This window comes from Cannabis sativa, chromosome 4 (genome assembly GCF_029168945.1).
Source record: "Cannabis sativa cultivar Pink pepper isolate KNU-18-1 chromosome 4, ASM2916894v1, whole genome shotgun sequence".
NCBI classification, from domain to species: Eukaryota; Viridiplantae; Streptophyta; class Magnoliopsida; order Rosales; family Cannabaceae; genus Cannabis; species Cannabis sativa.
The window spans coordinates 76,444,661-76,470,676 of NC_083604.1; the positions used below are offsets into that span (position 1 = coordinate 76,444,661).

At 29.6% G+C, this 26,016-nt stretch overlaps 3 protein-coding genes across 33 annotated transcripts; 1 reads left to right on the forward strand and 2 right to left on the reverse strand.

The window, feature by feature from the left end:
* LOC115714436 (G-box-binding factor 1) lies at positions 1 to 3,800 on the forward strand. 31 transcript variants are annotated; one of them, XM_061114893.1, is made up of 13 exons: positions 42 to 325; positions 424 to 540; positions 1,018 to 1,165; positions 1,249 to 1,293; positions 1,393 to 1,482; positions 1,580 to 1,669; positions 1,812 to 1,987; positions 2,149 to 2,203; positions 2,370 to 2,418; positions 2,536 to 2,726; positions 2,961 to 3,038; positions 3,289 to 3,414; positions 3,524 to 3,800. In XM_061114893.1, exons 3-13 carry the CDS (start codon positions 1,106 to 1,108, stop codon positions 3,605 to 3,607), a joined length of 1,044 nt encoding a protein of 347 aa, XP_060970876.1. In that variant the 5' UTR covers positions 42 to 325; positions 424 to 540; positions 1,018 to 1,105; the 3' UTR covers positions 3,608 to 3,800. The 31 variants fall into 31 exon arrangements, with proteins under 31 accessions (XP_030499011.2, XP_060970876.1, XP_030499003.2 ...); XM_061114903.1 differs by having other exon boundaries at positions 79 to 325; positions 2,542 to 2,726; XM_030643146.2 differs by having other exon boundaries at positions 112 to 325; positions 1,003 to 1,165; positions 2,494 to 2,726.
* A 62-nt stretch (positions 3,801 to 3,862) lies between these two features.
* On the reverse strand, positions 3,863 to 6,931 carry LOC115714459 (HVA22-like protein k). The gene is made up of 8 exons (XM_030643180.2): positions 6,772 to 6,931; positions 6,387 to 6,445; positions 6,170 to 6,267; positions 5,074 to 5,125; positions 4,701 to 4,764; positions 4,474 to 4,569; positions 4,302 to 4,374; positions 3,863 to 4,186 (listed from the first exon to the last, which is right to left on the reverse strand). Exons 1-8 carry the CDS (start codon positions 6,802 to 6,804, stop codon positions 4,071 to 4,073), a joined length of 591 nt encoding a protein of 196 aa, XP_030499040.2. The 5' UTR covers positions 6,805 to 6,931; the 3' UTR covers positions 3,863 to 4,070.
* Positions 6,932 to 8,463: 1,532 nt separating this feature from the next.
* Positions 8,464 to 10,798, reverse strand: LOC115714408 (scarecrow-like protein 15). The gene has a single exon (XM_030643106.2). The coding sequence runs from the start codon at positions 10,522 to 10,524 to the stop codon at positions 8,722 to 8,724; it is 1,803 nt and encodes a 600-aa protein (XP_030498966.2). The 5' UTR covers positions 10,525 to 10,798; the 3' UTR covers positions 8,464 to 8,721.
* Positions 10,799 to 26,016: the final 15,218 nt, after the last annotated feature.

Sequence of the window (26,016 nt, forward strand, 5' to 3'; positions counted from 1 at the left end):
AGTGATATGTGGACACCTAACATCCTCATTTGTTCGCACGTGTCATCACACGCAAACCCTAACGCCCCCAAACACACACACAAAACCCTTCTCTCTCTCTTTCTCTCTCTTTCCTCTCTACAATACAAGAAGCCATCTCATTGGACACCGCCACACCAGATCACACTCTCCCTCCCTTCCTCCCACGCTAGTTGAGCGCGTACCTACACGCTCCAACACAGAAGAGAACAACAAGAACAAGAAGAAGAAGATGACCAGCCATGACTATCTATGAATGAGTGAAACAACAGAAGTGGTTCGGTTGTGAGACTTGTGTGTTTTTTGAGTGAGTAGTACTTTCACTGTAACTCCTCTTTTTATTTCGACGGCTCAGATTGGATTTACTTTCTGATCCTTAATCTTCGCCCTTCATTTCATTTTCAGTTTCTTAATTAAATACTATCGTTTCTTCCTTCCTTCTTTCGTCCCACCTGGACTTTTTTCATCTGACTCAGACTCGGAATTACTGTATTGCCCTTTCCTTCCCCATGAAACCAACAAGTCAGTTCTCTCTTTCTGTGAATTTATGGTTTCGATTTTGAATTTTTGTTTCTTTATTTGGAAATTATAAGGGGTTGATTTCGTTTTTTGTTTGTTGTTTATTTCAAATTCTGTTGGTTAATTTTAGGATTTCGGTGATAATTTTGGGGTTTTCTTTTGAATAAAGACTCAGTTTTTTTTATTTTACTTTGGATATTTGTTTGATTAGTTAATACCGTTTTTAATACTGATTCAACCAACAACCAAATCATCACAATTTATTCTTTCTATATTTGGATATGATTTTTGTTTGTGTGTGGGTGTGGGAGAGAGAGAAAGATAGAGAGTTGAGTAATAAATGTTGATGAAACTTAAACTTAATTTAAAGCCAAATGGAATTTGAGGTTTGTAGAGTTAATTCTAATTCGAAAGATTACATATTTTGATTGGGTAACATTGAATTTCATCATTGGTCTGATATAGATTTGTTAGGATCAGGTACATCATAAGCATCATCATTATTAATCAATTGGAAAGGTTACCCAGTTAGAGATTCTTCAACTAAGCAAGAGTTTTGTTAAGCATTATGGGAACTGGGGAAGAGAACGCAGCTTCTAAGGCTTCAAAACCAGCATCTTCAACTCAGGTAAAAAATAAATTAAACCCTTTTTCCTTCTCCCTCTTTCTAACTTTTTCGAGTTATTTAAGTACTTTTGCATTTCTATACAGGAAATTCCAACTGCACCTTCATATCCTGATTGGTCGAATTCCATGGTTTGTATACAAACATTGTTTTTGTGTATATGTTAAACTTGCTTGAATTTTTATATTAAGATTGATGAAGTTATTGCTTACAAGATAGTTTAATTTTAGGCTTATTATACTGCTGGTGCTACTCCACCGCCCTTTTTCGCCTCAACAGTTGCTTCTCCTACTCCTCATCCTTATATGTGGGGAAGTCAGGTGATTATATTTACTTCCTTTGGATTTAAACTTGAGTATATGCATATTCCTCATGAAGGTGGATTTTAATTTGTTCTTGTGTTGGCAAATTGTTCAGCATCCTCTAATGCCACCATATGGAACCCCAGTTCCTTACCCGGCTATGTATCCACCTGGGGGAGTTTATGCCCATCCTAACATGGCCACTGTATGATTCTCTGTTACTGCTATTTGCTTTTCATTTTGTACTGCTTAAGACATTTTCTTTACACATCACACTGAAAATGGAATTGGATCTAAATTATCTGGTAAAGTTGCTCATCTTTTTCTCTGCTGCATTTCCTTTGCAGACTCCTGTGTCAATGCAGGTGAATCCCGACTTGGATGGGAAGAGCGCAGATGGCAAAGAACGAGCTTCAGCCAAGAAGTCTAAAATTAACTCTGGCAGTACAGGAGCGGCTGGTGCTAAGGTTGGGGAGAGCGGAAAAGCAACTTCAGGTTCAGGAAACGATGGTGCTTCACAAAGGTGCACGACCATTTGGTTTTAGGATTTTCCTCTTGACAAGCTTTAGATGAATGTCTTTCTTTGGTATTAATCTTATTCTGCAAGTTGTTTCTCTGCTGCTACTGTGACTGTCTTCCATTCCCTTTTTCTGATGTTATTTTATAATATTTGACTGTTTGTAGCGCTGAAAGTGGATCAGAGGGTTCATCAGATGCTAGTGATGAGAATAATCAACAGGTATGTGTTCATGGAATAGTTTTTTATTTAACATAATTTTGTAAGGATATAAAATTTCTGTTGACCAATTAAAAGGTTTTTTTTCCTTGATGTAATTTTTCCTTTTTGCTGGGAGAAGATGGATTATTTTGTAGTATAGTGAAAAATGTGTCTAATCTATTTGTAGGAGTTGTCTGGTAGCAAGAAAGGAAGCTTCGACCAAATGCTTGCAGATGGTACATTTTACCCATAAACTTTAGTTATGTTATAATTCCAGAATTATTTTTTTGTATTAACCAACAACTTATCAGGAGCCAATGCTCAGAATAACTCTGCTGGTTCCATTTTGCAAGCTTCAGTGTCTGGAAAACCTGTCGGCTCGATGCCAGCAACCAACCTGAACATTGGGATGGACTTATGGAATGCATCTTCTGGTGGCGGTGGAGCCACAAAGCTGAGACCAAATCCATCAGGTGCCTCGTCATCTGCTGCTTCTGCATCGATGATTGGACGTGAAGGTGTGATGCCCGACCAATGGGTTCAGGTATGCTATTGAGTTTACAATGCAATTCTTATGAGTTCTTACTCAACTTTTAGTATCCATGTTTGAACAAGGCTTCTTTGTATTTATTTCTCTTTTTCTCATGGAGTTTTACTCTTAATATTTCATTGTTAATCCATAGCCGGGATCCATTCCTTCAAACCAATCAAGAAAGACCTTGGTATTTTCTGCTTTTTATTGGTGAAGGCTTCATGTATTTCCTCTTATTTTTGACAGGATGAACGTGAACTAAAAAGACAGAAGAGGAAGCAATCCAATAGGGAGTCAGCTAGGAGGTCAAGATTACGAAAGCAGGTACAGTTTCACTTGTATTTTGTCCCCACTTCCCAACTAACTTTTGGTCAAGGTGAGAAAGATTAAATAAGTAACAAATATCTTTGCAATTTTTGTCTTTTTGGTTTGGTGGGGGTGGCTAACAAGAATTAAATGAACAAAACCATAAAAGAGTCCAACCTTATTGCATTTGTTCCTATGAGATAAAATAGTAAAAATTAATCATTTTAAAGACAGTGTAAGTGAGTTTGTATTTCTTGGTTGTAACCAGGCTGAATGTGAAGAGCTACAAGCAAGGGTGGAGACCTTGAGCAACGAAAATCGTTCACTCAGAGATGAGCTGCAGAAACTTTCAGAGGAATGCCAAAAACTTACATCCGAGAATGGTTCTATTAAGGTTAATTTCCACTCACCATAGCAGCATTACAGCCCACCTGCTTTGAAATTTACAGATTATGGTTACTTATCATTTTAATAAACAAATGTGATTTTTGTGATCATAACAGGAAGAATTAACACGGTTGTGCGGCCCAGAAGTTATAGCAAATCTCGACCATCATCAAACTCGTAGTGGTGAAAGCAACAGTTAAAAGGAAACGAAGTCCTGGCTTTAATTGTCATCATGATTAGAGTAGAAATTTAATTAAAACTACGGAAAACAGTGATAATCCTGGCTTCAATTGAGCATAGAACACTTATTTTTCGCTACTAATTTACAACCTTTTAACAACTCCCATCTTTGTAACTGTAACTTTAAATTAAATTCAAAACTGAGTTTGAACATATTTTTAAGTTTTGCGATTGTTATCTGTGGGGGGAAAAAGAGAGATATATAACAAAAGACAGCAATCAAACATATATTGTAATTTCATGTTACTATGTCTCTTCTTTTATATGTTTTTTACTCTCAATAGAAAATTTCCAGTATCCTCATTATGTTTTCAAAACAATCGAAAAGCAGGAGCTATAATATATTTCTATGTACAAAAACCAGACTACTCATACGGCAAAGTGGCGTTTAAAACGACACAGGTCCATCAGCAGAAGAGTGCACTAATCTTCATGATCAGACTCTATCGCCGAGACTGTTGTTGTTTCACTTTGGACATCTTCGGTTGCATTTTGTTGTGGTCTATGGGGTTCAGGTCCTCCTTTCAAAAAATGGTCAGCTGGGTTTTGTTTTTAAGAGATCAAACATGTGTAAACTAATTAGAAAAATGATTCTTGTCCACATTGATAAATTGGTACAGTTGAATACTTCTATCATATAGTACTCGTCCTCACCTGATCCTATAATCTTCAAGAAGATGGTTCTGAAATATTGGAATTCTGCTTTGTGGGCACAAAAGAGTTTGACCTGAAAAATTCAATACCGGAAAGTACTTGTAAACTATATATTAACCTGTATACAACATATTAAGATTAACTAGGGAATCACCAATACAGAAGGGCATACCATTTCACCATATGCACGACCCAAAACTTGATCAATTCTGGCTTGATGCCTCAAGAAGAATGGACGCAGGTGGTTCATGTACAGCTGCTTAGCTCCCTGGTCAAAGAAGGGGTTAATCTGATATCGGAGATAGTAGAACTAGAAGGGCTTCGTGTGTGGTATGTCAGAGAGGGGGTATGGTAATAATTCTACAAAGAAAACTGCTAGAAAAGAATAAAAATACATACATTGCAAGTTGGAAGTTGAAGCCAGACAAGAAATGCAAACTTCAGGTGATAGTACATGGGTACCCTGCAAATTATGGAAACGAAATATCAAGAATCAATCAAATTGTCAAAACTAACCATTTATTAAAATGTCAACTTGTGCACCATGGATATTTGTCATCAGTGGAAATAAGCTTTCTTGAAAAAGAAATTACATTTCTACAATGACAATTTTCTTTAAGCAAACCTCTGATAGAAAATATATTAAGACCAGAAGCAGGAAAACTGATAGATATATGTGCCCTATCATTGTTTGCTTCGTATTATGTCCTATATTTGTATAATAATTTTACTTCAAACAGAAAAACCATGGTTTAAAAATGAAGTTCCATACCAAGAAACCAGCTTATCTGAAAAAACTTCAACAAGGCTGAAAGAACCATAAGCTGCAATAACAAAAACAATAGTAATGCAAGGGAATTAGACAGGAGCATGTCATAATCAGACAATCACATGCTTTATGTTTACACAAGACTCAACCATATAACTTCCCATAGCCAAATTATTAACATTTTTTCAAGACAGACAATCAAGTAGAAATGGCTGAATTGAAGTGTATCTTTGAAAAAAAAAAAAAAAATCCTTGCTTTGATACTAACACGCTGTAGCCCAGAAATGACATGTTTTGAATCAAAGAGGCCATAACACAACAATATCAAGAAACATCAGAATTTGAAAGTGACATGATGCATGTGTAGCAACTGATCATGCTAAAATTATGACTGAGAAACCAACATCCATGAAATTAATCCCTGAATTAAGAAACTAAAATTCTTGTTAAATCAGAGGCAATGGGAAAAAAATGGCTGAGGAAAATGACTGGCTTTGGTTCTATATCTACCACAGGCTATCAATAATAGTTCCTAACTAAAACACTCAATTATTCCACTTATAAAAGTTACCGACAAGTGCCTGTCATTGTTTAGGTTTCTTTTATTCCTCTAGATGACAACACAAATGCACAAATTTGTGCAAAAACACTTAGTTCATATTTATATGACGGCTAGTTTGTACTGTAACATTGAACGTGGCACAAAGCAACATGTCAAAAGAGTTGAATGATTTTTTACTCAGGGAAATATTTCAAAAGAGAAGAATAACTTTGAGATGTTTAAGATCTGTTTGAGGAATTTCTCCTAAACCTGCAATAACCAATCATTGTACACATTTGCTATGAATTCGTACACATTGTTTCAACGGTCAGTGGATTATTGTTACTGTAAGCTCCTGTGTATGTAAGCCAAGTTTTTGTCTGAGCCAAGTTAATTCATGTATTGTGCCATCTATTTTACTTGTTTTAAGTTTAATGAACTGTTTAGATGGGTTGTGTTCTTACTAAACTCTAGCCAGTATACTATCCATTAAAACTAAAATTAACAAAGATCAGAGAACCAACAAATAAAATTTAAATAGAAAGAGAAACAATATACCTGCCCAATATAAAAGCCACTTTTGTTGTTCATCATTATCTTTATTCTCAATTGCCTTGAATGTAGAGTACACTGGTACAGCAATCCCAACAGAGCAACTACACAAGAAAAAAAAAATGGAATGAAAAAAAAGGCCAAACAAAAAGGATTATAAACTCAGCCATACTTACGTATCTCAAAGAGGGCACTCTCTTAGTTAATAAAATTCAGAGCTTACCATGCTGTTCGAAGAACAACGTTAGATCCAAGAGGACAAAGGAGTAAACGCAACCCAACCTGCATCAAAAAAATGATATATATCGAAATCAAAATCAATATGAAAATGTAATTAAATGAGTAGCAACTTGCAGAGCTTGCTATGAATCAATTAATCATTGGAGACAAAAATCAACAAAAAAATCACTGTTACACCTTAAAATACATGGTTCAGTTCAGAGAATTTTACGTGATTAAAAGCAAAATCAAACAATAATAAATTAATACGGACTCATAGAACCCAGAAGATCGGAAGTAGTAAATGAAAATGGAAAACAGAAGTATGATTTGAAACCCTAATTAAGAGGATCAGAAGAAATAAAAGGGAGAAGAAGATTGGTACTGACCTCACTGGTAAGGTTGGAGGCCATTAGAGCCATTATGATTTGATTTGATTTAGAATTTTAATGGAAATGGCAAACTCCTCTGATTAAGTTTATATATAGGGACACTACACAAACCCATTAACCGCCAGTTTCTTTTCGCTATTTCCTTTCCGGCGTTTTTATTTTTATTTTTCATTTAAGAAAAAGATCTATACGGATACGGTGCGTTTTAAATACCAAATTAATATTTTTTTTATTACAATAAATATAAAAATTTTACAAATCACTTTAAAAAAAAAAAAACAAATATGAATTTTTATTAATTTATCAAATCAGTTAAAATATATGGTTGTATCTCAACTGAACATTTGATCTGGAAAAGAATAAAATGCTCAAGCAATTATATTGAAAGATCATTTAATTAAAAATAAAAAAAAATTATTTAAAGATATAAAAGTTTTACGACAACTTTCTTTTTATAATGAATTTCAAATAGATTGGACTGCTACCAATCAATCTAATTCTCACTTTTCGGTATGGTTAAGTTTTACAAATCAATTTTAGTAATGGAATGTAAAGCAAATGAAAGAAGATAAGTAATGGGATAAATTAGAAATTTCTATGGTACACCGAGGTATGAATTAGGATAATTTTTTACTTTAATATATTATTTAAGATATTTTGTAAAATTTTGATAAGAGTAAATAGCGCCATAAGTATTCAAAGTTTTAAATTTATGAGTAGCATAAACTCAATATTTATTTTTAGCGGTATAAGTACTGAATGTTTATAAAACTGTAATTTTTTTTTAATTTCGTCAGTACAAACATAGTTATTGTTTTAAACAGGGCATATAAGGCCCAAATTCTAAATTATTGGGTCTAAATAGAAACATGTAGTACCAGTTACTTCCAAATGTTCTTTTAATAAATTTAAAACGAAAAATATACTTACGAAACTAGAAAAAAATTACAGTTTTACAAACATTAAATATGTATCCCGCTAAAAATAAACATTAAATTTTTGCCCCTTACAAACTAACCTAATGAGTTATTCAATTTATCAATTATCTAATAAGACAAACTGACATTTTGTAGAGAAAAGAAAGCAAAAATTGATAATAAAAAATAATCAAACCAAATACAGAACTCAAAATTTAATTATTACTAATGTCTTAAACAGAGCATACTATCCTCAATCTTTACACCTTGTCATTGCTTGTTTTCTGCCCAATCTGAGTTCCTCTTTGATAGTTGATATCGGCCCATAGCTTCTATAATTTCAATTTCCTCATAGGCTTTACTTTATTGTTTCATATATTGTGTTTATATAGTATATATTTATAAGTTATCGAAGAATAAGGAGCAAAGCTATAAATAGGTGAATTTTTATTAATTTAGTCAGTATTTTGACAAGCTTGTAAATTGCATTATAATTTGAAATGTTCAACAATTAATATAATTTAAAAATTTAATATTATCTTAATTGATTTGTAATTTTCTAATAAATATTTATTATATAAATTACTAAACTTTTTAACACATCATGTATTTAGATTGTACAAAAGGTGTAAATTTGAAATATCTGCACTAACATGGAGATTAATGAATTTACTTATAAAGAAGATGTGAAAATAAAATTAGATAATATGTACGAGTATGCAAAAGGCCAATAATTGTGTAGTCTCCAAATTAATAATTTTGTTTGAAGAAATACAAGCAAAAGCTCCCAAATATATAAAAAGATCAAAAAAGGATTATAACAACCAAGTAGACAGCAACACAAACTAAAAAACACTTAAATAAAACCATTAATATATGGTCATGGATGCTTCTCTTACAATTAATTTATACATCCCCAGACCTCCCTCCTCCTCCTAACCCTCTCATTTTTTTTTTAATAACTAATTAATAATATAAATAAAGAGAGAATTAAAATTATACCCTAAATTAATTAACATTTTTAATCCTCTTAACACCTCCACACTGACGTGGCAACAAGGGCCCGCTCATGCCAACAAAGCACCAACTCAGCTTGTCGTTTCGCCACGTGGAAACCCCTCACTTGAACCTTTCCCAGTAAACACTCGGCTTGAAAATCCGCGAACCGGCTGAGCTGGACCGGCCTCATCCCGGCTCCATGAAACATCTCACGAAACGACGCCGTTCTTCTCCCACCGCCGACAGCAGCTGCCGCCGCAGAAGCAGCTTCCACCGCCATGACAATCCTCGGTTTCAGCACAAACGCCTCGATCTTCCTTACCCACTCCGATCCCACCATGGCCGCATCAAGCGACTCCAAAACCATCGAGTAAAACTCCAATCCACCAACGAAATTCCTCCTAAACGACGTCGTCGGAGCCGTACCGGGCTCGCCACCCCAACCTTCTCCGTCGACAAAAACCACAACCGCCGGCGAAACCCGCCTCACTTCTCCAAGAAACCCGCCGCCGTGGCGGCGCAACACGGCGGAGGAAAAAATCACGGCGATCTTTTCTCCTTCCCTAAAATTAACAGCCTTAAACGAAAGCGCTTCAAAGACACGGACGAGTACGAAGTCGATTTGGAATCTGATCTTGAGATCTTGAGAAAACTGGGTGAGATTTTCCCGAATTAATCGGCTCTCCACCGCGTATTCCTCGGGAACAACGGCCGTAACTCGGAGAACAGGCGAGTTAACTCGGAGAGACTCGGATTTTTCGGCGAGTTCCTTCATGAGCGAAGCGTAGTGTCCGGCGAGTCCGATGTCGAAATCGATGACGTGGATAATGAAGGTGGACCCACCAAGGGCTTCGAGTAGAGCTTGATTGGTAGTGAATTGAGTAAACATCGGGATAGGCGAGATATCCGAAAAGGCCTTATGGGCTCTGATGGTCTGAACAATTTCGGCCCATGAAGAGAGTCGACCTGTGGTCCGGTTCGAACCGGAGAGAATTGACTCAAGAGCTTCTTTGAAGTAAATAGCAGCACGTTGAAACGGTCGACCACCCTGTTGTTGTACTCCTTTATTATTATTATTGTTAATATTACTAGATCTGACTCGGTTGTTGAGACGGTCTAGTATAACCTGAGCGAGTTGTAAATCGTCCGAGTCGAAACAGTCAGCAACTCGGATAAGATCTTCAATAAAATCAAACCCAATATTCCAATTATTATTATTATTATTATTATTATTTTGAAAATCAGGGGAAACCTGAAAGAGATTCAAATTATGATTATCAGAGAATAAGTTGAAGTGATGATCAGTAGTAGTAGCAATAGTTGGATCGAAGGGCTGAGGATGATCATGATTATCGGCCGTGATGATCTGATGATGAGTAGTAGCGTTGGTGGTAGTTGTATTAGTAGAAGCTGTTTTGAAAGGAGAAGGGACAGAATCATCATGTAAACCCAATTCTCTCATGATATTATCCCAATCCAAGTTATGCAAAACCTGATCGTCCACAGGCCACTCCAGCGTATTATGATGATCATTTGTCGTTTGAGTACTCAAAACGACGTCGTCCGAATTATTATTATTATTATTATTACTATTATTAATAACTACCTTGTTGTTGTTGTTGTTGGCTGGTTTCCCGCCACCGCCACCTGGCGCCGCCAGTACCGGACTTGGGCTACGACCCAGGTCTAGAACAGAAGTGGGCTCGTAACAGAGATTGGGAATTATTTGATGAAATACGATGTTGTTGTTCGGAATATTATTGTTGTTGTTGTTGTCAGTTTTTGTGTTGGGAGATTGGTTATTTGGGTTGTTAGTGGTAACAGGGACGATCATCTCTAAGAAAAGAAGAAAAGAAAAAGGAGTGGATCAAGTTCGAAAGACGAGAATTTTATTAGCTTATAATTTTTTTTCTTTTTATTTATGAAAAGCTATACATGTATTTATATATATACTATGTGGTTGTTAATAATTATTATAGGGAATTTAATTTGGAGAATGAGATATGAATGAATGAAAAGAGAGAGCTTTTTTTGGTGGTTATGATGATTGTGGTTGTGGCTTTTTTTTCTTCTTTTAATCTTTGCGTGTGTGCATGGCATGGAGAGGTGCGTATATAGCATATATAATATATAATGGGATTATATATAATAATATTTTCGTATATGTATGTATAGATATCATACATGTCATGACAGACAAGTATGTTACACGCGTCAGTGGTCTCTTTTTAATCTCTTTGAAGCTTCTAACTCAAGTCTTCCATCCATGTCTGAAGTCTTTTTATTATTGATTTATTATTTTCTTTATATTCGAAGCTTAATAATACTACCTTTTTTAAGATCTTTAGCTTATATAACCTTTCTAATGGAAATTAGTGCTTGTAGTTATATAATTAGCTAGTACTGGTATATCATAGCATGAGATTTATAGATTCAGGGGACCGAAAAATGATTTCATGTGATGTAATGTACTCCTCTAAGTCAACACCAAGAACAATTAAGCTGCTGTGGTGAGAAAAAGAAAATAAAAATATACTACTATATTATAATTATAATTAGTCTAAATGAAAAGAATAATTAAAAAAAGTACTTCTTGTCAGATTTCTTAGCATAAAAGGTAATTTAGTTACGGGTAAATAATATTTTTAGACCATTTAGTTTGTAAAATTTATTATTTAGAATATTTTTTATAAATAATAAAATTTTATTCTATATTTTTTAAAATAGTAAATAATAATATTTTGAACCAAAATTTAATCATTTATTTTTCAATATAATTAAAAAACCAGATCATAAATTCTAAAATAATATTTACCCTTTAATTATTGTACTGTTATTAAAAAATGATGTCATCTCTCGATCGATTGCTTCACAAAAGCAACAATCTAACGATCCACATGAATTCATCAGCGATCGATTCTCGTTATAATAATCTCCAGATGAATAACAACAAACATATCAGTATGATTATAATTAGGAAAATGTTAAGGAGTACTTAAAAGTACTAAGTAATATTATTAGTGTATTTTATAATATCAGTACTCCCATCACAATTTATTTTAATAAATAATTAATTATGATGCGATACATTATAATATTATATACAGTGTCAGACATTTTAAGTTGGGTAATATATATAGCAATGCTTTTATAATTATATATTTGTGTGCCTACCAATTAAGGTGGGATTTACTTCAATATTTTGCTACACGTGCATGTGTGTATCTACTCAATCTACAAATGCATGTACTTCAATATTTTTATTGTTTTCTATTTTAAAAACCTGGAGTTAATAATTATATAGTCAATCTAGGGTGGTTTCTTTAAGTGGATTATAAATATGTACTAAGTTGATCATGATGATCATTTGGTTGATGATGGAGTTACTTGTAGCTTCTTATTTTTGTATTTTAATTAGGTAAAAAGACTTTTGATATATAAAAAAACAAGTTCACCCTAGTAATAAAAAGAGCCAAAAAATAAAATAAAAAATCTCTCGACTACCCTTTTATAAAGTGAAAACGACATAAATTATCATCTTCAGCTTTTGGTGTTCCAAAGTTCAATATTTGTCCTCTAACTAATGATATTTGTTTGCAGTAAATTTAATTATTATTATTATTATTATTTAAGTAATTAAAAAACGACAAATGAGTGGCATATTTGGCGTTAAAGTTGCAAAGCAATGTCTCCCTCAAAAACTCGTATTAGGACCCACTACAAAAGCTTGGAATACCCACCACCACCACAACCCCAACCCCACCTTTCTTCTCTTCCTTTCCTTTAAAAAAGCTTAATAAAAGAGCTATCATTAACAACTTTGAGATCAACTACTATACAACATACTCCAAATCTATCTTCATTAACGCTTCCTTATCTGGCAAACTAAAAACTTTATTATTATTATTATTATTAGAGAAATTTTAAATTATTATATTGTTATTAGTGTAATTTAATATTAAATTTTATTTATTTAATAATTATTAAAAATGTAATTACTGGTAAAATATTATTTGATAGCCGTAGATATATTACTAGTATAGTATATGGTACTACACTATTATTATTATTTAAATATATATATGTGAATTGTTTTTTTAAAAAAAAATAAGTTCAAAAGAGTAGGGCTTGACTTATTGCTCCACTTTAGTATATATATAAGTGTATTTCAACGTGGAAAGAATTATTACTTTTACAGTAATTAGTTGAATGTATACCTAAATTTTTATTGTAATTCACATATATATGTTGCTTAAATTAATATATTTTGCAGCTTTCTTAGACTTAATATGACTAATAATTCACCCTTAGTTATGTTAGATTAGTTATATCAATATTATAAATAAATAAATATATATTCTTTATTCAAAATGTCTATTTCATATTTATATATTCTCTCGTGTGTGTGGTCAATTTTCACTGGTTTTGACATTTGGCTACTTACTGAGACATCGTCAGATAGAACAATATAGAAGAATTTTACAAAAAAAAGAGTCCTCGCGTATTTTCTTCTCTATTATATATCTTTTCAATTGTATAACACACAAAACCCAGCGTGCATGTGTTCCATTATTAGTCATGTCTTCCATTTACATTAAATTAAGTAGCTCTTAATTATACGAATTAAAGAATTAAAATTGCTTATATATTATAATACAAGCAAGAAATAATAAAACCTATAAATATATATATGTTGCAGTCTTTGAAAATTTCATATTTAAGGATATTAATTAGATCGATCGCTCTCGATCTAGCTTAATTAATCTCAATATTAATTATTATGTCTTTCATGAGTACTATATGTATTTAACAAAGTTTTTTTTTTATTATTATTATTATTACTTTCTATACATTTTTAGTTATACAGTTATATTTTTCTATATGGGTGACTATTCAATGGTTACATTTTTATTGTAACTATATGGTTACATTTTTCTTTAACCTGTAATAGCAGGTTACTAATAGGTAGACTTTCTTTTTCTAGATTTAATTAATTATAATTAACTATTTTCTTAAAATAATTAATTAAATAGACATTCCTTTTTTAGAATTATTTAATTATAATTAATTATTTTCTTAAAATAATTAATTAAATATTTAACAAGACATCTTTTAGCAATTAATATTTATATTTAAATCCTTTCTTGAATTATTTTAATAATTAAGCTATTTAATTATAATATTTACAATAAAATTTATTTATTTTACAAAAATTAAACTTCTTTTGACACAAATTAAAATTCTCTTCTTATAATAAATTTTTAAATAATTAATTATTTTTAAATGATATTTAATTATTTTGTTACAATTATATGAACTAAGTATGAGACCTCAAAACAAGTGCAGCCATTTTTTTTCTAAAAAATTCTTCAAATTATTTCATTTTTTACTTTTTAAATATTTAAATAAAAAATTAAATAATTAAGTGTAATAATTAAATTAAGATTACAAGTATAATAAAATTTAAATTATGAAATTATATGTGTATAATTTTAAATTATAAAAAGTTTTGCTATAAAATTTTAAATAATTTAAGTATAAAAAAATAAATTGCTAAAATCTCCTTATATAGTAATAAATTACAAAAAATTAATAAATAATTATAATTAATTTAATTTTAAAATATAATTAATCTTAATTAAAGTTTTATAAATGATTAGGTTACTTTCAGGTTATAAGTTATTTATTATTTATTTTTATTTAATTTCTAAATTAATCACAACCATTTAATAGTAATCCAATGGCTTAAAAAAAATGTAACCATGATAATTACAATAAAAATGTAACCATTGAAACATCTTCCTTTTCTATATACATAAAAAGTTATATTATTATATTTACAAAATTAATTATGGCAAAATCTAAAACTACTAAAAGAGTAATAGTTGTGTATACAAGTTATATGATAACGATCACATTTCACATGCATGATGCATGGGATTAGTTTTTTTTTCCTTTCATAAATATATATATTTATAGTGTTTGGGGTTGAGTAGTTGTATATTATGGTAGATTTGTGTATATACCACTTGAGGTTAGCTCAAGTCGCCATAAGAGGGTGCGTGTGTGTTGGAGGTCTTAGATTCGAGTCCTAAGTTATGCAATGTAATATATAAACGCTTAAATTTAAAAAAAAAAATTTGTGGTATGGTAGCTAGGGTTAAGTTCACTTGGTGGTGAAGAATACCATATGGAGAGTTCACACTTTGGCTATATAAGAGAAAAAAGATGAGAAAATGGAACAGAGAAAGCATCCAATGGAAAAAAAGAAAAAAAAAGCTAATAAACAGAAATGTCATTGACTGGTGCGGCCCACTTCGATGGGACTAAACCCTAGCTAGTCATGGACGAGGGAGAGGGACCCATACCAACGTCCCTTTCTGTCGGACATGCATGCATGCATGCCTAATAACCACCTTAATTAAATGTTATAATATGTATACCTCTCAATAATGATATATATAGTTTTTTATTTTATTTTTTGCAAAAATAAGTTTTGGTTCATCATGTATTTATATAGTTATATTTAATTTAATAAATAATTGATTTTTTTAATTGAATAAATCATGAATTTTATTAATAGTGATTAGCTAAAATAATTGTAATCTATTTGTGATATCTCCCTGGACACGATTAGAATTAGAATTAAAAAAATAAAACAAATAATCAGTCGCCTAATTCTTAGATTATTTGACTAAATAATTAAAATAAAATTAGATGAAAATAATTGCTACATCGCAATTAATTAGAAGAACACCTATATTCTATTTTATCCACCGCTCAGAAGATAAAAGTAGAAACTATTGCAGTAGGTTCAACCTCATAGTTTAAGCACTCAACTATTGTGTAAGGTACATATATAATTGCACTGCTAACAACCCCTTCAATTATAAAAAACTTGTTATTCTCAACTACTAACAGCAATTTGATGGTGAACCATTGAATAACAAAGAAGAACTAACATGTCATATATAGGTACAATCAAAATTATGTCACACATACAAGATTAAAATGCTCAAAATCATGTTATAGAGATAAGATTAAAATACTCAATCATGTCACATTGACAAAACTAATCGAAGTAATTAATAAAAATTAAATAATAATAACAAAATACAACCCTAATCAACTCACACCTAAGCCCAAATAAAACTGGCGAATTTGGTTGGAGGAAAAAACAACATTCAATAACTACAAATTTAAATGTGAAACTCTAGTTAATTATTGTGTTATAAAAATAGGATTCAAACGTAAAATTATTTCATGTATATATATAAAATAATAATAAATAAACATACATATACAGTAGAATCTCTATCTAAGAATACACTTGGGACTAAAAAAATAATATTCTAATTGAGAGGTTATAACTAAATAGAGTTACACTTGAAAAGAAAATCAAAATATCAAAAAAATATCAATGTAACAAAAATACCAATAAATAATTCTTAATACTATATTATATTAAAATTATTTTTGAGTATATATAATATTTATACATGTACTATAATTTGAAATAAAATTATTAATTCTACATAAATAAATTAATAAAATATATGTATATATTTTTTTAAGATGTAATTATTCTTATATAGAGGTATATTTTATTAATATGGGACTTAAAAAATATATAACTAATTACAATATAGAGGTTATTCTTATTTATAACTAGCCCAAATTGGGTCTTCATTTTTTTATAACAAATTAGAAGTTATTCTTGAATAGAGTATTCTTAAATAGAGGTTCTACTGTATTAGAAATTTTAAATTATATATATTTAGTATTATTTAAAATTGTCTAGAGTTTTTTTAAAGTTTACAATATATTATTGTTTTTTAACATATTAAAAAAAGATGTACATAAAAAATATACTAATTATTTATATAAAAAATATTTGTGCCTATACACTAAACAAAAATAATTATCACTGATCATGTTACATTAATTTAAGGATAAATATTTTTTTGGACCCTGTGTTTTGTAAAAGTTGCTAATTGGACTCTCTGTATTGTTAAATGATAAAATTGACCTTGTATTTTCTAAAATAGTAAAAATAGGACCATCAGCTTGATTTTTGACAACTTGTTTTTTTTAATATGACTAACTTGAAAACAATTCCTAACACAAACAGATAAAGAAAAAGTAAACAGTTTTATCATAATACTTTTAGATAGGATTATTATTAAATTATATTTTGATAAAAAAAATCACTTCATGGTCTTATTTGTACCATTTTGGAAAATATAGGGTCTATTTTGTCATTTAACAAAACAGATAACTTTTGCAAAACACAGGGTCCAAAATAATATTTATTCTTTATTTAATTTTGTGGAACTATATTTTAATGTTTTATTTTGTAATTATCAAATTAAAAGATACATGTTTCATTTTATTTAACTGTGATATTTTTTTGTAATGGTTATAGCCTACTAAATGACTCTGTCTCTGAAACACTTGACGCTAGTTCAAGTGGCCATAAAAGGGTGTGTGTGTTAAAAGTCCTGAGTTTGAGTCCCAGATTATGCAATGTAATATATAAACGCTTAAATCGAAAAAAGAATAAGTCTGTCTCTAATATTAAGTAGCAATGCTATAATAATAATAATAATAATAATAATAATAATAATAATAATAATAATAATAAGAAAAAAGATATGAACATTGCTATTAGATACCTAATTTATAAATAAATACTTAAGTTTAATTTTTTGTGGTAATAATATATAAGTTATATTTCTGGAACTCTGTAAGTACATGACAGTTTAATGTTAAGTTATTATCCACGTGTCACTTTTTTACTGGTGTACATCTAAATTAAAATTTTCTCAAAAAAATAAAAATTCATGATCTTGACTAATCAGGGATTGTCACGTGACAATTTACTTTTTTTTTTTTTTGAAAATGAAATAGTAACTTCATTGAATAATTAGCATTCAGAATACAAAAGGGAGAGTAACTCGTCCCAAGCATTATACTCAAAAATGCTACGCCAGAGAGAAAACAAGAGTGCCTAGCCACAACATGGGCAACTCGGTTTGCTGATCGTCTAATAAAGCAAAGCTTAACATTATTTAGAGAAGAAAATAAAACTTGACAGTCATGAATAATCAAGCCAAAAATAGAATTTAAGGATTGGTTACTACGAATGCCTTGCACAGTGAGCATACTATCAGTCTCAATCTCAACATCAAACCAATTCTTACTTTTAATCTAGCTGAGAGCTTCTTTGACTCCCATTGCTTCAACAACTTCCGCATCATATGTACCTCTGAAGTAGCATGATTTAGCCTCAACAAGCTTACCGAGGCTATCTCGAGCAACTATCCCGAAACCATAAGAGTTATCCCGTGGAAAGAGTGCAGCATCAACATTTATCTTGATTTTATTTGCTTCAGGTGTAGTCCAGCGCTCAGCTCCATCTCCTCTATTATCCAAAAATAGAGAAGATAAGGATCAACAATTTACTTAATATATATCAATTAGGTACCTACATAGTTCTAAAAATATAACTTAAGTATTATTGGCGCTAAAAATTAAATTTAAGTATTTATTTACAATGGAGAATTAAATTTAAGTATTTATGCTGCAAAAAAATTACTTTATACATACATAATGTGGTCTAATTTTGAAGACCAATTTTATGTAGTGTTGTTCAATAGACAATGGTCACATATCTTTTTTTTTTGTAATTTTTTTTATAAAAAAGTTATTTTTACTTAAAAAAATCATTAATTTAATGTGATGTGAAATCATAGTGGATTATTTTTAGAGTTGTCAGAGTTTTTTTTTTTAAGAATGTAGTGATAAATCTTGTATAAATGAGAGAGAAAAATAAAAATAAAAAATATTTTAAAATGTGTATATTTAAACACTTTAAGATATTTATTATATTAGTGTGTTATGATTGATTATTAATTTTTTTATGTTATTTATTAAATTAAAATGTACCATAGTAAATCGTCTTAAGTATATCATAATTTCTTGTAATAATTGAAAAAAAGACATATATATATATAAATATATATTATATGTGGGGCAGTAGTAGTACATAAAGATAGATACATAGATAGACTTTTATTTGTTAGGGGGTTTGGGTTTTGGTATGGCGGCCGGCGACAGTGAAGAGGGAATATGTTCTGATTATGATATATATTTATATAGTGCAATCACTGATTGACAATACCTCTTTTTATGTAATCATCAATTTAATTTTTTCTTATTTTATTTGGCTATTGGAGACTTTATTTATGGGAAAGTTTTTTGACACCTAAATAAAGATTGTTTTTATAAACTCTTTTCTCCCATGTCAAATTCATTAAATAATTAATTAGAGTCTTAATTTCTTTTTTATCGCTTTTCATGTCAACATAATACAGTACCACTACCACCCGATTAATTAAATTCATTTTAACTGCAGGAAAAAAAAAAAAAAGTCTTAATTAATCTCTTAGATTATATATAATATTTTTTTTTATTCTGTTTTTTTTTATGGGAATTATCCTATATATACTATTTTTTTTTAAATTTACGGTTTGAGTTTCTAAAGTGGTTGCAGTGCTAGTTGCAATAGGGATTTCTATACGATTTTTTGTTGCAATTTAGATTGCAGCGCTAGTTACAATAGGAGTTTCTATGTAAAATTTCGTAAAAATGCAAAGAAAATTGTTTTGAAGTGTAAAAATGAAAAAAAGCTCCATTTTTTTATTGAGAGAAGAATAATTCTAATTTGGGATCTCATATTTCTCATGAGAGATATAAAACTACTACTGACTTATGATCATTGTTTTTAATTTTGCTCAATTCTTAATTTTTTGCACATCAAGGCTTATGAAACATATATATTCTTTCACAAAATTTATTATCTATATTGGAATGGGTGGATAATGTATTTTCTTAAATTTTTTAATTCCTCGCAACTCTTTTTCTTTTATAGAATTTTTTTTACACTTTAAAGTATTTTTCTTTTTAATATTTTTACGGAATTCCACATAAAAATTAATAAAAAATTTTAATCACAATTAAAATTTATATAGCAACCGACAAAAAAATTATCAAAACAAGCAACTTAAACTATAAATTTTTTTAAAAAAATAGTATATAACATAATTCATAAAAAATATATATACCAAATTACTCCATATCTTAGCTAAGGTTGCAAAACAATTATACATTACTTTCGAATATGTCATGCTCAAAAAATAAAAACAAATAATTCTTAAATTATGTCTAATCGATGAAAAAAAAACTAACAATTTTAAATATAACTAATGTATAAGATATAGTTTTAAAATATTATCGGCCAAACATAAAAGGGCATAATTTTTTTTTCCAGCTGATCTTTCTATACTTATCGCCAATATGTACAAATATATTAGCGGACTTATATGGTGCCAGAGGGGCAACTCCCCATTGTTATTATTTTTTTTTCATTAATTTAAATTTGTATACATGTATTTTATATTTCACATTTGTTTTAGTCATTGTAATATAAATTTGAATTTCTTTATTATTATTTGTCATTAAATTAAAATTTTATGATTTAATTTTTTTAAAATTAATATTTATAATTAAATTTATTAAATAATCATGAATAAGTAATACTCATTATTAATAAATATTTCATATATTATCTTTTGGCCTATTGTTTATACGACTTAACATATTTTTTTTTCTCAAAATATATATATTTATATAGTTTAAATAAAAGAGTTTTTTCATTTTTACGCTTCAATATATATATATTTTGTATTTTTACAGAATTCTACATAGAAATTCCTATTGCAACTAACCCTTCAATCTAAATTGCAACAAAATATCGTATAGAAACCCGTATTGCAACTAGCGCTGCAACCACTTTAGAAACCCAAACCGTAAATTTGAAAAAAAAAAAAGTTAAAAAAATAATATATAAGGTAATTCCCCTTAATTAAACTCTAGTTTTTAGGTTGAAAAAATTGTATGTATAGTTATATCTCTCTTACTCAAAATAAATCTACCCTTTCTTACAATATATTTTAATTATAACATATTAACTATCCTAAAATATTAAACAAGTTAAAAAACAAACTTAAATAAACTATTTAAATATTTTTATTCTGTTTATCAAAATATAGGCTTTATAATTCTATACCTCAACTATTATTATTATTTTTAAAAAATAATACATTTAAAAAAAAATTACTATTTATATATTTATATAATTTTAAATCTTATTTAGACACTTTTAATTACCAATTTTTGATAAATGGGGCACAATCTTATTTTTTATTTTTATTTTTTTGTGAAGAGGGCATGGGAAATTTAAATATTATGGTATAGAAATAAATAAATATATATTATTTGGTCTATATATAGGATGCAAATAATCCAAATTGTATTAACCACAAGTAATTAATTAATGTATTAGTTCATATAAATTAAAAAAGAAAAAGAAAAATGCACTTTCTAGTATTATCTTGTACAACGCATAGGGGAATTGTATAACAAGGCACTATTATATAGACAGGAGCAAGAAAGGAATAAAAATAATTGAACAAAAAAAATACATTAATTTATTTATAAAAAGAAAAGCAAAAAGGAAAAGTAGTACATAATCCACTAAAAAGAAATATTATATAAAATATATATTAAACTGACGATTACAATTTCAATATGGGATATATATTTATTTAATTATAATTTATATTATATAAAAAAACAAGATTTTGATTTATAAGAAAACTTAGGTGGTTATATATACCTACTAAAGCATCCTAGTCCATACTTAAGAATATAACTAGTTATTATTACGTAATTTATCATAAACAAAAGTGATAAATGTGACATCGGCAGATTATAAAGAATATGTTATATAATACATATAGGTGCATTTTTAATGATATTACCCATCACAAATAAGTATTATTAGAAAATTTAAGTTTAACTTAGATTTTAAATATATTTTTAATATAATAAAAAAATTATATTTATTTTTAGTTAAGTAGGTGAAAACTTAAATTTCTGCTTCATTATTATATAATCAAAATGTAATATGTTTTAATAGTTTAAAAATTAATATTTATACTTAAATTTTGAGTAACCATTAATAGGTGTAATATCCAATTACAAGTGATTTAATAAGATATTAATGCATTAATAATTAATATCTTTTACCCTTTGAAAAAAATAATAATAAAAAAGGAAGTTTTATTTTCACCCCACAAAATGATAAATACACCCTAATATATTTTAAAAAAATTAAGTTTAAAATAATTTTTAAAAATTGCCTATAATATTTTTTTAAGAATTTTTTCTCATATTATTTTGTGCGAAATTTAAATATTTGTTTTAATTTTATTTTCATAATTTTTTTTAAATCATGTATAAATTTAATTTTTTAAAAAAATTTAATAAAAAATATTTTAATTTTTTTATGATAATATTTAAAATATAATTTATTTTTGTTTAATAAGTTTATTTTTTTTAAGAATATGGTTTGGAAGAAAAAATAACTAATATAATTAAAAATATTTATTTTATGTAAAATAAAAATTATTGAAATTGGTGCACTTAAATTTTTGAAAAATTTACATAATAGACCAAATTTTTTAAAAGAATTACAAAAATATATCAACACGAATTTTTTTTTACACTTTGAACGTTTTTATTAACAAAAATATATCATCAATATAAACGATAAGCCGTTTTTTCGTTGTTTTATAGTTTATTTATAGTTGTCATTAGATTATTTTTATAATTTTTTTGTAGTTACCGTAAAGTTGATTTCTCGTTTTTTTTTAACCAAGTGTATTTTTATAATTTAAAACTTTATAAATGTATTTTTATAAATAAAAATTTTAAACCGTAAAATTATAACAAAAATACTTTAGAAAAAGTCCCCAAGTTTTTTGGTGTAATTAAAAATTCTCATGAAAAAGCATACATATAAACACACGTATGTCTATAGGTTTCTACACAATCAAATCAACTGAAAATCTAAGGAGCCACTAATATAAATACATGCATGCATGGCTAGCTTTAAATTAATCAAACGTGAATGACTAAACAATATGTAGTTGTCTCTATTTTTAATTTTTTAAAATATCTGTAATTACTGGTTTAAAAAGCATGTGTAGAAATCACCAAATAACTTTATTATAAGGAATATTATTTAGTCGTGTACTTAACAACCAAGGCTCTTATATATATTATATATAATTATATATTACTGTTAAAATATTTAGATATAATATATATGTTAGGGTTTATTAAAACATTTAAGAAATATATAAATCACAGATCTAAACATATTCCTAAAAGTGCTTTAATATAGAAAACCCTAAATCATAAATCTATAAAGCCTTTGCTAAATTAAAGAAGAAGAAGATGATAAAATATGAGCGGAAGCACTAACCTGAAGCCATTGTTGGAGATTGCAGAGAAGGTTTTGATCTTCCAAGAATACACTATTTTCTAAAGTATTTTCTCTGATGGGGAAGGAGAGAATACAGAAACCCTTGGTGTTTCTTGGGGACCACTACCTATTTATAGAGTCATTTTAGAATAACTCTTGGGTATTTATAATTTGGCCCCTCAACAAATTATAAATTAACTTATGGTATCTACACATTATTTCCATGACAATTTAATACCCTTTTGATACCCATAACATAATTGGTCACTTAATTTTGTATCACACTTTATAATAGCATATACATTATACATATGTGCCCACATAGGATTTTTAATCCAACAATCTCCCACTTGGGCAACATATGTTACCTGATAAATGTATAACCTTATGAGCTCAAAATTTGCTATTATGTAAAGGTATTTCAACAATCTCGTCCATCGACTATACCCATATAGGATCAAAGCGATTTTCGTCATATCAATCATGACTAAACCCATCAATGGTCACATATACAAATATACCCAAATGACATAGATCAATCATGGATGTGTAGCATGGAAATTACATGCAATGTGAACCGAACATGCCTATTTCCAACTGGTCCTCCTTAAACCAAAGTGAGGTCAAACTTAAACATAACAAAACAGAGTGAATAAACTGAAAACTTTATTTCTGATCAGAAAATAACCAAATACATAAATGTCTTAAACAAACATAAAGCAAAGAGAATACAAACTCCCACTAAATCATGATATCCTCAAGTAATACTACACCCATATGAGCAGTGTGCTCATGAAAGACCTTGGGTGGTAATCCTTTTGTGAGCGGATCCGCTATCATGGAGTTTGTCCCAATATGCTCTATGGAAATCTGTCCACTCTGCACTCTTTCTTTCACAACTAGGAACTTTATGTCAATATGCTTTGACTTGGATGAGCTCCTATTGTTGTTGGAATACAGCACTGCTGATTTATTGTCACAAAATATCTTAAGTGGTCTTTCAACATTCTCCAAAACACGCAGCCTAGTGACAAAGTTTCTCAGCCATATTCCCTGATTTGATGCCTCATAACACGCTACAAATTCAGCCGCCATAGTGGAAGAAGCTACAAGTGTCTGTTTGACACTTTTCCAAGATATAGCTCCTCCAGCTAACAAGAAAATGTAGCCTGATGTAGACCTTCTGCTATCTTGGCATCCAGCGAAATCAGAATCAGAATACCCTACGACCTCCAAATGATCTGATTTCCTGTATGTGAGCATGTAATCTTTTGTTCTCTGAAGATACCTCATAACCCTCTTGGCTGCTATCCAATGGTCCATACCAGGGTTGCTTAAATATCTGCCTAACATCCCAACAATGTACGCAATATCTGGACGCGTACATACCTGAAGATACATTAGACTCCCTACAACTGATGCATAGGGAATCTTTTTCATTTCCTGAATTTCAAGGCTGCTTTTAGGGCATTGTCTAAGACTGAATTTGTCTCCTTTAGCAACAGGGGTATCACCTGGTCTACAATCTTGCATGCCAAACCTTTTGAGTACTTTATCGATATAGCTCTTTTGTGATAATCCAAGAATACCCCGAGAACGATCTCGACGTATTTGAATTCCTAATACAAAAGAGGCGTCACCAAGATCTTTCATCTCAAATTGCTTAGATAAAAATCTCTTGGTTTCGTGCAATAAGCCTATATCATTAGTGGCAAGCAATATGTCATCGACATATAGAACCAGAAATATGTATTTACTCCCACTGAACTTGTGATATACACAATCATCAATAATATTCATCTCAAAACCAAATGAGATAATTACTTGATGAAACTTGTGATACCATTGACGAGAAGCTTGCTTGAGTCCATAGATAGATTTCTTTAATTTGCAAACCATATTCTTTGGGTCACCAACCACAAAGTTTTCTGGTTGCTCCATATAAATTGTCTCATCAATGTCGCCATTGAGAAACGCTGTTTTAACATCCATCTGATGTAACTCAAGGTCAAAATGAGCAACAAGTGCCAATATTATCCTAAAAGAGTCTTTCGATGAAACCGGAGAGAAAGTCTCTGTATAATCAATGCCTTGTTTCTGAGTATAGCCTTTTGCTACAAGACGTGCCTTAAATCTCACCACATTACCATATTCATCCTTCTTGGTTTTAAGTATCCACTTACAACCAATTGGTTTTACACCTTCTGGTAATGGGACAACTTCCCAAACTTTATTGTCTTGCATAGACTTATTCTCTTCATCCATGGCATCAATCCACTTTTGAGAGTTAGAACTTTTCATGGCCTGATGTAAGTTGATTGGATCATCTTCCATCATTCCAATTTCATCCTCATGTTCTTGAAGAAATACAAAATAGTCATCTGAAATAGCATTTCTTCTCTCTCTTGTGGACCTCCTTAATGGCTCTTGTTCTTGAGGGTGTTGAATTTGTTCTTCTGGAACAATAGCCTCATTTTGATTTGGGAGTTGTTCAACATTGTCTTGTTGAGGTTCCGGATTCATTTCTTGATCAATGACAGGTGTGGAAGCCTGAACATTGTCTAAAATGATAGTAGGAACTGAGTTTGAATTCAATTCCTCCTCAAAAACAATGTCTCTAACCTTATTTCTCCCCCAAATTCAACATCCTCAAAAAATGTTGCAGTTCCCGTCTCAAAAATATTTCTGACAGTGGGATCATAAAACTTATAGCCCCTAGATCTCTCAGAATAACCAATAAAGTAGCTGCTAACTGTTTTGGAGTCCAATTTATTTTCATGTGGCCTATAAGGCCTTGCCTCAGCTGGACATCCCCAAATGTGAAAATGCTTTAGACTAGGCTTTCGACCTGTCCAAAGCTCATAAGGTGTTTTTGCAACTGCTTTACTTGGTACTCTATTCAGAATGTAAGCTGCTGTCTTTAATGCTTCTCCC

What these genes read in the sequence shown, in the direction of transcription:
- LOC115714436 (XM_030643143.2), top strand. Translation starts at nt 1,106, where the DNA reads ATGGGAACTGGGGAAGAGAACGCAGCTTCTAAGGCTTCAAAACCAGCA. An exon ending in CGACCAAATGCTTGCAGATG is followed by an intron (nt 2,419 to 2,493) that starts GTACATTTTACC and finishes ACAACTTATCAG; the next exon opens with GAGCCAATGCTCAGAATAAC. An exon ending in TGCCCGACCAATGGGTTCAG is followed by an intron (nt 2,727 to 2,960) that starts GTATGCTATTGA and finishes TATTTTTGACAG; the next exon opens with GATGAACGTGAACTAAAAAG.
- LOC115714459 (XM_030643180.2), bottom strand. Translation starts at nt 6,804, where the DNA reads ATGGCTCTAATGGCCTCCAACCTTACCAGTGAG. An exon ending in TCAGATAAGCTGGTTTCTTG is followed by an intron (nt 4,765 to 5,073) that starts GTATGGAACTTC and finishes CATAATTTGCAG; the next exon opens with GGTACCCATGTACTATCACC. An exon ending in GTCGTGCATATGGTGAAATG is followed by an intron (nt 4,375 to 4,473) that starts GTATGCCCTTCT and finishes TGAATTTTTCAG; the next exon opens with GTCAAACTCTTTTGTGCCCA.
- LOC115714408 (XM_030643106.2), bottom strand. Translation starts at nt 10,524, where the DNA reads ATGATCGTCCCTGTTACCACTAACAACCCAAATAACCAATCTCCCAAC.